This window comes from Globicephala melas, chromosome 13 (assembly GCF_963455315.2).
Source record: "Globicephala melas chromosome 13, mGloMel1.2, whole genome shotgun sequence".
Classification (NCBI taxonomy): Eukaryota; Metazoa; Chordata; class Mammalia; order Artiodactyla; family Delphinidae; genus Globicephala; species Globicephala melas.
In genome coordinates this window covers 19,349,963-19,362,659 of record NC_083326.1, presented here as the reverse complement: position 1 = coordinate 19,362,659, position 12,697 = coordinate 19,349,963, and the positions used below count along the sequence as shown (strand labels likewise).

The following is a 12,697-nucleotide window of genomic DNA, read 5'->3' as shown; positions in this document are numbered from 1 at the left end:
CTCCTGTGCATATATCCAGAGAAAACCACAATTCGAAAAGGTACATGCACCCCAATGTGCATAGCAGCACTATTTACAATAGCCAAGACATGGAAGCAGCCTAAATGTCCATCAATACAGGAATGGATAAAGAAGATGTGGTACATATATACAATGAAATATTACTCAGCCATTAAAAAGAATGAAATAATGCCATTTGTAGCAACATGGATGGACCTAGAGATTATCATACTAAGTGACGTAAGTCAGACAGAAAAAGACGTATATCATATGATATCACTTATATGTGGAATCTAAAAAAGGGATACGAATGAACTTGTTTACAAAACAGAAGCAGAAAAAAAACAAAAAACAGAAGCAGACTCACAGACTTTGAAAACAAACTTATGGTTACCAAAGGGGAAATGTAGGGGCAGAGATAAATTAGTAGTTTGGGATTAACATATATGATATAATCAACAAAGACCTACTGTATAGCACAGGGAACTCTACTCAATATTCTGTAATGACCTATATAGGAAAAGAGTCTGAAAAAGAATGGATATATGTATATGTATAACTGAATCACTTCGCTGTACACCTGAAACTAACACAACATTGTAAATCAACTATAATCCAAAATAAAAATTTTTTAAAAAAGTAGAATGCCTCAAATTACATAAATATTTTGGCATGTAAAGGATTTTCTCAAAATTATCTAAATATTAGTAAATAACTACCACTCTACTCGTATTCTTGTTCAATTATGCTATTTTTTGATTCATATACAAAATTCACCCTTCCCTCATTAATGACTGTCTTCAAATGCCCTTGTCTTTCTAGGTGGGTGAAATAAGGACTCTCATTTAAAAACATAATTACACAAATGAACAAATGAACAAACATAAACACACCCAATTTCAGAAAGTATTCTGTTTCCATAGTAGTTCAACTACGAATCATCTACTACTAGTCTGCTATATAACAAGATGCAAGAAACTTAAAAAGGAAAGAGAAGGCATAGGAAAATGTTACCAAAAAACTGACCACAGATCAACAAATATTGTTTTTGTGCAGCAACAGGTATTTGAGAATATGACCAAGTTATTTTTGATGGCTTCTGTTTTCTTGATGGCATAGGAGACAAGGTTGTCAGCTGAGACAGAGAGGAGAAGGTGGTTTGAGGAGGAGAGAAAATTCCTTTTTTTTAGAAGAGACAAAAATGCATATACTAGGGAGAATATAATGGAATAGCTGAGCATCGTGGATTGCCCCTTTGAGACTTATGTCCATTGACTTAATGTAAAACCAGTCATCCCGTTTGTCTGTCTTGCTTTGTTCTCATCTAAGTATTCAAAGATGCATAAAAAGGAGAGGGTTGGGTTTAACCAGTCATGGACAATGAGAGGAGAGGAGGGTTAGGAGGATAAGGGTACCAACATGTGAGTGATGATAATGAAGGTCCACGGTCTCTAAGTTTGTAAGAGAGAACTGAGGAAATAAGAGAAGGCAGACTGACATCGAGAAGATTCTGGTAGCACCAATCGGTGGTGGGACTTTACCAGGATGCAGAATTGCTGGAGTGGGAAGTAGCTGACAGAGAATGAGATGCCTGAAGTCGATTTTCAACAGTAGTAGTGTATCTATGAGAGTTAGCAAGCCAAGGCTATGTTCATAAGAATCTATGACAAAACTGAGGCAGAGAAACAGATCACTAAAGCCAAGACGACCAAGAAAGTGAGAAGCCAAAAGTGACGGTGGGGAGAAATAAAATAATCTGCGTACTAAAATCCTCAACAAATCAGTGTGATTACTATATATTTGATGGTTGCTAGCAACATGAAAGATTTTGAGTAAAGTATGGTGATGCAGTCTACAAAAGAGTTGAGAGTTTGAAAGGGAAAAGAAAATTAAATAGTTTGAAAATGGCAAAGGCAGTACAAAATGTACTCGCCCTCACCTCCAGGATCTGTGCTACATGAGATATGAGAGGAAAAATAAATCTTGAGTTTCCCCATACCCTCTACTTAGCATCCTTTTATTGTAGCTAAGTGTCTTTATTCAAATCAAAATCAAACCATTCTACTTGAGCTATCCACCCTATCTGCTGACCTCAAGAATGTTTTTCCTGGGATTTGGATCCTTTTCCATCTATATAGCTTTATTTGAATCAAAAACATGTGTGTTTTCTATTTTAAAAAACAAATTTCTTCCATTTGTGTCAAGTTCATCGTTGGCCTCCATATTGTCAAATCCATGGTTCACTTTTCTGTTCTTTTATTACTTTCTATCTCATTTAAATTTACCGCAATTGACCACTGATGACTCCTCAAAACACATTCTCCTTCTGCCTTTATTAATACCACGTATTCCCTGTTGTTCTCCTACCTCACTCTCTGCTCCTTTCAGTCACCTCGGCTAGTTTACCCTCCCCTTTGAGACCTCTGACTACTCACACTCCCCCGAAACCTTTCCCACGGATTCCCTTCTCTTCTTGGAAAAACACTTTTCCTTGCAACTTACAGAGTCCTATAGCTTAACTCACTTCTATATTTTTGATGACACCTACATTTATATAAAATCTCCTTGGCCAACCAAACTTACGTACTGAATTACTTAGTAGAACCACATAAATACACAATATGCACTGAAATGTAACATGCCCAGACCAATGTTGTCTCCTAGCAACGCCCAAACCTCCTCCTCCCTCACGCGTTTCCACCTGAGCAAATGACACTACCAGTCACTTGCTTACTCAAACTAAAAACCTAGATTTGTTTTTCTTTCTTGTCCCTGCATCCAAGTTGTCAATAGTACTTGACGGTAGATATCATTCCAAGCTACCGCCTACTTTAGCCTAGACTTTGCATCTTTTTACTCCTTATCAACATACTTCAATTCTTATTGTCTACAATCTACTTCCCACACAACAGCCCTGAAAACAAGAAATGAGTTTATTTAATGTTAAAAATAGACTTTAATTTTCAATTACATAGAAGACCTAGATTTTCTCCTCTGAAATGTTGCTTTAGTCAAAACATTATATGCCAATATTTCATAGTATTAACATATTCTCTCTCTATGTATGCAACAATTATACATATATAATTAATTATATGTATAAATATATATTATATAGATATATATATAATCCAATGGTAATAGAATAATTAATATTAATGTTTGACATGAAGATTGTAACTCAACACCCATGCACTCATGCATCATTGAGCCAATACTAAAAGCCTGAATTGTCCATTTTTTTCAAACTACTATGGTAATGTTTGTATATTCAGGAAAACACAGACTTTTAGATTCTTACAAAGCAAAAAGGCCTTGAACTTGGCATATATCTGTCTTAATGAGTTCATGTAATCCCCCACTGAGCTAAAGTCAATAACTAAAACATTTGCCTCTATTATCAATAGTCTCAAAACTCCCAGCATTCGAATAAAGGATATTAAACTTGAGAATTCATTTAATATGTTAAATATCTCCAACTTCTGTTCACCTCAGAAAAACCCCTATATCTTTTGGGGATGTAGTTATCACCTGTGCTTCTATAAATTTTGAGAAGAATGGACACCAAAGTTTCTATCATCCAAATACTAATTATTTCTAAATCATAAACTCTGTAGCTTCCACTTATAACTTGAGTGTATCTTTATTTTTTATTTCTTTTAAATTTTTTTCTTCCAGTTTTATTGGGATATAATCGACATACAGCACTATATAAGTTTAAGGTTACAGCATGATGATTTGACTTACAGACAACATGAAATGCTTACCACAATTCAGTATATTTTTAAATAGTTATAACTCTTACTTAGCTTTCACTAAATAGCCTCATATATATGTATTTGGTGTTTTGTGAATTATTCTGATATTCTTATGTCTCCCTTTCACTCATTCATACATTCAGCAATTAATCTGGAGGACCTGCATGCGACGCTCTATCTCAGGAAATACAGTATATAAACAAAATATTTGGAAAGGTAGCAATCTATAATAAGTATTTAGGAGAAAACCAACAAATTGCTATTCTCAATGAAGGAAACTGGGACAGGTGTGGGAAGAGACTGAGGAATTATGTTGAGAAGAGGCGGAAACCTGGGCAAGGACCAGGAGTAGACAAACCATGGAAAATAGTCACAGTGGTTATTATATTTCTTAATCACAAGGACTTGAGATACCCCCAGTATTAAAGGGGTTCCCTATTTTCTACCAGCCCCTCTGGACATGCAAAAAGCAAGAATTTATGTGTGAGACATTAGCTAATGATAAAGTTACCTGAAGGGGGGAAAAAAATCCTTAACCAAGAGAAATAAAGAAAATATGGGCACTTTTTAGAGTGAGCGGGGGAAATTTTCTCTGAATTAGAATCTGGGAGGGCTGAGTGAGCCAAAAGAGAGGAAGTGTTCTGAAGAAGTTGGGAGAAGCACACTCTTTGCAGCTCCGGATCTACTGGCTTAAAGACAGAGAAATACAGTTGCCTGAATCAATTAGAGGCTGAACAGGAAAGAAAAGGACTGGTGTTTCTCTAATCATGACCCAAAGTTATCTTTAAAGCAACTTCTGCTGCAGTTAGTGGTGTGCACACTCACAACGATCCCTCTAGTTTCTATAAATTACAACCTAAAATACTTGACCTCTTTCACTGTATGTTGGAGTGACCGATGAAAGAGATCACTTCCATATTTTTGCAGCACCAGCAGTTAAAGCTTCTGCCCTCTCCATTTATTATGCAGACACCTCCAAATCTCAATAACCAGCCTCAATCCTTTTTCTGAGATTTCCTAAACTACTCCAGATACTGGCAACATCTTCAACTAAAGCTCAGAATATCCAAAAGCAGATTCATCAACCTGTCCCTCCCTCTAAATATACTGAGAATGTAAAACATATACATTTTTTCCTAATCCTCAAACAGCTATGTAAGGTCATGTGTGACAGAGACTTTTACTTGCACACCTAATATCCACTTGCCCTTAGTTCTTACTAATAGATCCCTGCTTTTGTTGAAGGCAACCATGTGTCCAGCTGAAAAACTACACTTGCTAGCCTCCCTGTAGATGCAGTGTCCTTATAGCTAAGGTTTAACAAATGAGATGCAAAAGAAAGTTGTGTTGAGCATCACTGAAAAACTCCCTCAAGGATAGGACAGAGCTGCTAATTCAACTGGCATTTGATTTTTGCCCCTTCCCCTCTATCTCATGTGGGACATGAACACAATGGACAGCAACCCAAAAGTCATCTTGTAAATATGAGGTGATGAGTGCCTGACACAAGAAGCCAAGCCCTTGATGACATTATCCTGCCAAATTGCCAGTCTTTGCCTGGCTCCAGACTTCTCATTGGTAGGTCATTAGCGTTAAGCTTTGTTTCAACCAGCCAAGCACAATTTCTAACTAAGGCAAGCTGGTACCATTATTGCCGTATTCCAGTATTGGACTTTAAAGTCTCACAGCTGGTTGTTGATGGAACCAGGATTCAGAACCGCGTCTGTCTGAACCATCTTTCCAGTATATATCACATCGCACATAGATGAGCTTTTAGTCTCTACTACCTACAACTCTAGAATTCAGCCTCTTTTCATTTTTTTTTCCACTGCTCTATCTAAAACTCTAAGACAGTTAACACTGATGTATTCATGGATTAAATGACAATATGGTGTGCATCTCCACTGAGGTGCCTTTCCTCGTGTTGGCCCTTCTTTATTCCTATTTTTTCCTCCTTCCAATTCCTGTAGTCCTACAACTCCTTAAAGACAATCCTGCCTTGGTAAGGCACAAGCCTTCCCAATTACTTCAGAAATCGAGCCTTTTTAAGAAAGCCTGCAGTCCATAGGGCCCATGGACTTCACTACCAGCTCCCTGTGCTGCACCACCACGAACCGCAGACTGGGCCATATTTACAGCCACAATCCTGCATCAAACCTACCGTACTAACTTGGGCTTTTCATTCGCCATTTGTACTCTTCTGTTTCTTTATCTGCGAAATGAGAAAATTTTACAAGATGATTTCTCATTTCCAGATTTAACACTGGATTTTTTTAATAAGTTTTCGCCTAAGATCTCTCCTCCAGCTAGATAACACGTGGGTTGGGACCGCATCTTATACATCTGAATATCCTCAGTGTTCTGTGCGTCTGAAACAAAATCAATCCCCTAATAAATGCCTGTAGTTACAAGTGCTGCTGTTCAATGAGCTGTGAAGATCGACTAAAATGGCCCTCTCCGTATTCACAGGTAGTATTCGTATCGCCCAGCTACGGCTATGCATGTTGATAATCACAAATAGAGTATGAAGGTGAGTGGGCTACATGAACACAAATGCTACTCCCTATATGGAAAAGATAACGTAATAAACGCCGACAAATCTGATCAATAGTAATAACTGAATCATTTGAGTTGAAACCTTAATCGCTTAAGAAATTTATGCACGTGTGCATGTGTGTGTGTGTGTGTGTGTGTGGCTACAAGCAGCGTACAGGTTTTGATACCGAACTTGCTAAAATCCTAGAACCACATTTTCTAACTAGAGTCATGTTTATTTATAACAGCGGAATGTTAACGCTTGCCCGATAGGGCTTTAATGAGAAATAAATTACTTCAAAACCAGCTGTTGAGTTCAGTATTTAGTGGTACCACTGTCTGCAGCCTCACCCCCTTCTTCTGATAATGGCAACTCAATTTTTCCTTGTGGATTTCAATCTTCCCAATCTCATGCAATCTTGATGGGACTCACCATGAAAATGCCCAGAACTTCCTGGGTAAGAGATGGACACGTGTCCTAAGACAGGACTAAAAAAACTTTCCAAGAAATGTGAACCTTAAACAGAGCCATGAGGAAAAAAGGGGCCAGTGGTGCATCCACTGCCACGTTCAGAAGACACTGTCAGCTCACTCCTGGCTGCTCGTATTTATAGAGAAACCTTCCTCCTCTCTTTTCTGCAGACTGGCTGTGCAACCTTCCCTTTAATTCTGTGAGATATTCACAGAATTTAGATTAAAATAATATGTACAAATACATGCATGTATACAAGCCACTTAAAGTACACACTGAATTATTCAAACACCCCACATGTGCTCAGACTAGTCACACTACATAATGTAATATCCGATATTATTTTATCCCCTTTTTTCTGAGGACATACCATACCAGGAATGCCAGAAGAGCCTGCAGGTGAATATTATTATCATCCTTGTATCCTTGAACATAAATACAACGCTAGCTCTGTATTTGGATTGTTAGAAATGCTGAAAATGATCCCCATTACTTCTCAATCACCCTTCTTCAAATCTGATCTTATTTGTAGTAATAGGTTTCAATTCATTGGCTGTTTTAAGCACAGGGACTTTGGGCTCGCTGTGCTGCCTACAGAAATAAATGTGCTGGTTTCATAATACAGCAGTAGACTCTTAGGATATAACTACATAAAACATAAACAGACCTTATGTCTGGCTTGTCCAAATCCTGCCATCCCTCAAAGTCCAGCTCATGCATACATTCCTTCAAATGAAGTCTCATGTCCAATGACCTTGGAGTGATTAGTATTTATCTCACAATTTACCCTCTGACAGAGCTGCCACTTTTTCCCCTTGTATTGTTTAACTCTTATGGAATCTTATTTCTTCAGCCAGATTGTAAGTTCCTTGAGGTGAGGGGAAATGTTTTATTCATCTTTGTTTTTCCTGTATTTTCCCAGTGTCGTGCACAAAGCAGGTTCTTAATCAATGTATGCTGATTCACTGATCAGTCTACGGATGCTGACGTGAAGAAGTAATAGTTCTCTGAACACTAGGCTGTGCTTACAGTTTTTACCATCTTACTGATGAGAAACACAGAAGCAAAGCTTTTACTCTTCAGAAAAATGATGAGAATCAGCAGAACACAATCTGTCCTTCCAAGTTCAATAGATAGAGCCTGATATTAGGTAGTTGGGGCCAAAATTTACATGAAATGGTAGGCAACTGCATAAAAAATACAAAGCCAGAAACATGCCAGCCCTCAATTACCCACTTTTGCTTTCAAAAAACTCTCTTTTTTTTTCTACGTAATCTCAAGTATTACCCAATTTCCAGCTTTGGCTTCTAATTTTCATATCAGGAAAGAGGACGGCAAAGTGTACATGAAATGCTGGGCCAGGTAAGCCCTCCGGATAGCGGGCAAGCTTAACAAGACATACCAGTTCACAAAGGTGTCACATTCTGGCCAGCCGCTGGGCTCCGGGTTCATTTAATCTTTCAATCTACTTTTACTATACTTCTAAACAGTCAAATGGAACCAAACGGCAAGGTTCCAACAGTAATGTAGATGCCCTCATCTTCTTTTAAGGAAAGGGCAGATGCAAAGAGCTTTGGGTTGGTACATTAATGGAATAGGTTTAAAAAAAAAAAAAAACTAGGCAAGGCGTGGGTCATGTGGGAAGAAGATCTCAATTTACCTTGCTGGAGGCAAGTACGTGTATTTCTTTCTAGAATTCTAATCTCTTGCCCCATATATCAGAAAATATTCCAAATGTAAATGGCATATGCTAGATTTCAGTATTACACTACAAAGAATGTCAGTGAATTCAAACACTAATTATCCACCCTCCCGTACTCTTTTACAATTCAAATACTATTGGCCTAATTTTAAACAAATACTGCTTTTCCATTCCTCTCAGAACTACGATATTCCTCAAGGTGCAGAAGCGCAAAGCTCACAACTGTAAGAGTCTTCAGCTTCCGTCTCGGCCTGGAGATTCACTTTTCCTAGGACCTCGGCAGACCGTGTGATCTGCTCCTCCACTGGCCTCTGTTAAGAGGGCTTACATGTTGATAGTTACTTGAGTGCCCAATGCAAATACATGTTTATGTCCATTAAACGACTGTGTAATATTTTCTACATATTGGAAAATATGTGAATACAAACCAACGTTCAATACAGATTGCCAATACAGTTGCTTGTAAAATATGTCTCTCTTCATTGACTTTATTGACCTTGAAATAAAAATGCCATGAAAACAATAAACTATAATAATAGCGATGTACAATGATAGTACATCCTAACAGTTTAGTCATGACTGAAGTTTAAAAGCATCAGTTATTTTCCCTTTCTCACTTCATCTTCAAAAACCTCGGGACAAAGCAGGGATTAAGTGTTGCTTTTCCTTTTTACTGGGTTATATGGAAACTTAGGAGGCTAAGTGACATCCCCTAGGATACTCAGAAAACAGCAGTGCTGGGAAGAGAACAAGTCTTCTAGAGAATGTCACTGCTAGGAGTGCCCATCAGCTCACCAAACTACACAACGAGGAGGCTGGCCTCTTATAAGAGATCATAAATGGATAGGAAAAGAGAAATATGTGAGAGACAAATTCAGAAACAAATAAGCTATGAGTGATTGTTCTGACCTTATGAAAAATAGTGCAAGGCAAAGAAATGTTGCAAGAATACAAGCATGAAGCCTAAGTCAAGAAATTCGTTTTACAAAAGCAAAAGAAATATTCACACACACACAACATTTCACTTCAGTCTGAACAAAATCTCTCCCTATTTGTGCAACTTAGAGATTAGAAAAGGATGTAAGAGGTACTAACCTGAACTTTCAAGGTCACCTTGATTAGTTTTAAGAAAATAAAAATGAGGTAAAAATACAGCGTTGGCCAGCTGCTCTTTCATGGACGGAAGTCACAGAGATCTTCACCTCCAAGGTCAGCAGAATGCAGCCTTTGGCCCTTTCTATCTCTGTGCTTCAGGGAGCAGACACAGAACTCACTTCACCTCTAACTCAAGTCACTACCCACTTGGTCCTACTCTCCCTTCTCCTTCCCCAAGTTATTATATAACATTGCATTTATTCCAAATAAAATATTATTAAAAGTGAGATATTTACACTGAAAGGCTTTAACAGGATAATACACAGGAAATGGGTAAAGAAAATATTTTTAAATAAGATTAAAATATCAATACCATAAATCAAAATTTTCTTAAATCCTTTCACTCACTGACGTACTGAATTGTGAAACATATTAGTGTGTCTCTTTATTTTCCCAGATCCTCAATTTCATGAAGGCATTCTCTCTTTCTCCCCAGTAAATCAAGTGATTTAAGCAGAAGTCAGACTACCCTGAGTAGCTGATGTATGACTACGATTGTACTGTGGTTGGTTGTCCTTGGGGGGAAGGAGACAAGTATGTCACTAGAGTTGCAATGCGATAACAAAACCCAAATTCAGATTTGTGCACATCAGTAGGACTCGGTAGATGGAGCTGAGCTTAAGTCAGGGAGCTGTTTGACAATGAAGCCTGGGCTATTACAGGGAGGAGGCGAAGGCTTACTCCATCTGAGTACATCTGTGACCCACAGATATTTTAGTGCACAGAAGGCTACATTCTTAGAAATGGTTTATGACCACTGCATTAAGAGTAAGATAGCCTCCATATAGCCTGAATTTCTTGTAAAGACAGAGAAGCAATGAGTATGACTTCATTTATGGAATAAAAATTGGTTTATACCAATTCTTTGCTAGGCTATGATATTACTGTCAAACAAAAGAGAAGGAAAGGAGAGTACTAATTACATATACACACACATATATATGATTATTATTTACATGTAAATAATAAAATGATATTTTATATTATTAAATGTGTGTAATAATTTATTTATATAAGTAATAAGCCTAAATCGGCTTATTATTTTAGGAGGAAAAATGAATATGAGCTCTTAACTAAAAGTCATTGTCTAATGTATAGATATTTTTCTTGATACTCTGTAAGCAATGCCCAGACTTAGTTCAGAAGTTAGCTCTAAAGCACTTAGCATCATTAAATATCAGTTAAATCTAAAAGTTAAATCTGTTGTTAGCTTTTGTAATCAAAATCCAAACCATGACACTGAAAAATATTACTTACGAACCCAAATTAAGACATGAAATACAATGTAATTTCTGGTATGTTCTATATACTTATTTAAATATTATTAAATATTTACTTTAAAAGACGTGCTTTATGGGCTTCCCTGGTGGCACAGTGGTTGAGAGTCCGCCTGCCGATGCAGGGGACACGGGTTCGTGCCCCGGTCCGGGAAGATCCCACATGCCGCGGAGCGGCTGGGCCCGTGAGCCATGGCCACTGAGCCTGCGCGTCTGGAGCCTGTGCTCCGCAACGGGAGAGAGGCCACAACAGTGAGAGGCCCGCGTACCGCAAAAAAAAAAAAAAAAGACGTGCTTTATCATATGCACACACACAAATACATGCATATACAAAAACATGCATGTAGCTCTCAGATTGTAAAACTATAGTAAAAAGTGTGAACTGGAATGGTGTGATATTTTGAAACGCCTACATATCATCATTCTGTTAGTACTACAGAGTTGGTTATAACAATGTGTCTACTCTCTCTCTACAGGACTACTGAAAGGACATTTTAAAATAGTCCTTATATAGAGATATGGTATTATTTTATTTTTTATAAGTGGAATTAACAAACTAACAAACATATACTATCCATATAGACCAATATACAAAAGGGGTTGTTGAAAAATTAACCTCTAATTTAAATTGTTTATAAAATTAGTTTTCTAACATCTGCATTTATCCTACAACAAGGACATGCATCACTTTCTCTCTGAACACAGTTTGTGTTGAAAGAGCTCAGGATAACTGGCTGAAAAGGCACATCAGCTCTGCTTGTGGATGACAATGGTGCCTAAAGATACTGCCACACAATAATGGCCTTGGATAATCAGGTGACACATTTTCGAATTACTAAAATGCTGCATTGTTCTGATGTTGTTTCACTTCTGCAGCTATGGCTCAATACGTATACAAAACTGGTTTTTGTTAGCTATGACCCCAAAGCATCATAACGTAGAGACATGAGTTGTGAATAAAGGCACATTGTCGTTAAATTACAGAAGAGGAGAGCAATGAGCTCTTACCTCACAGGGCTGTTGGAAGAATCTGGGTCGTGAGCTGCTACGGTCCCAATGATATTCCCAACTTGGGTAGCTTCCGACACCTCCATGGGGTACAGGGGTGACGAAAATACAGGGGGCTCATCCACGTCTTCCACAATTATCTTCACGGTCGTCGTGTCGCTGAACGGTCCCAAGCTTAGAAAGCGAGGGTCGGCGTCTCTGTTTGCAGCTTCTATCCGTAGCGTGTAACTTGTTTTGGCTTCAAAATCCAAGTCCTATAAAGAAAGTTGTTAGGAAAATTAAATTAAGGCAAAGCAGAGCCTTTTCATTCATGCACGTCAATAAGCGTAGTATGGACTCAGCCAGGAAAATGCACCATCAGCATTCCAAAGTAACAAATAATAGTGCCAATCAGAATCCTTGCTGCTTTCTGGCTCATAGACAATGTGGTAAGTCCATTTGAGCTAACTTAATCCACTCTGCCGCGGTACACTGCATGGGCAAATGCAGGTCTTTAGAACATTATTTGAAATGACAACTGCTATGATTTTAAAATCTTTTCCGAGAAGACCTCAAGGTAGTATTCTTGAGGAATGTAATTTAACTGCAGTATCCAGGGGTGCACATTAAAAAGGAAGAAAAATATAACTTTCTGTTGAATTTCTCATTTACAAGGTCATTTTCATTGATTTGGGGGACCCCTTTACAATCCTTAACTTTCAAGTGTTCCAAATGCAGCTGTAGCAGAAGAGGTGGCATATCGAGGTTATACAGCCTGAACACATAGCTGATTCTTCTTGATGAAGCACCC

General features: G+C 38.0%; 1 protein-coding gene across 3 annotated transcripts in view; it reads right to left on the bottom strand.

Annotated features, from left to right (window-relative positions):
- Positions 1–12,697, bottom strand: part of CDH7 (cadherin 7) — a 125,485-nt gene that overhangs the window by 25,817 nt on the left and 86,971 nt on the right. For all 3 annotated transcript variants that reach the window (XM_060310428.1, XM_060310427.1, XM_060310429.1), the window contains exon 7: positions 11,908–12,161. In XM_060310428.1, coding sequence (XP_060166411.1) covers positions 11,908–12,161 — 254 coding nt within the window. The remainder of the gene's footprint in view (positions 1–11,907; positions 12,162–12,697) is intronic.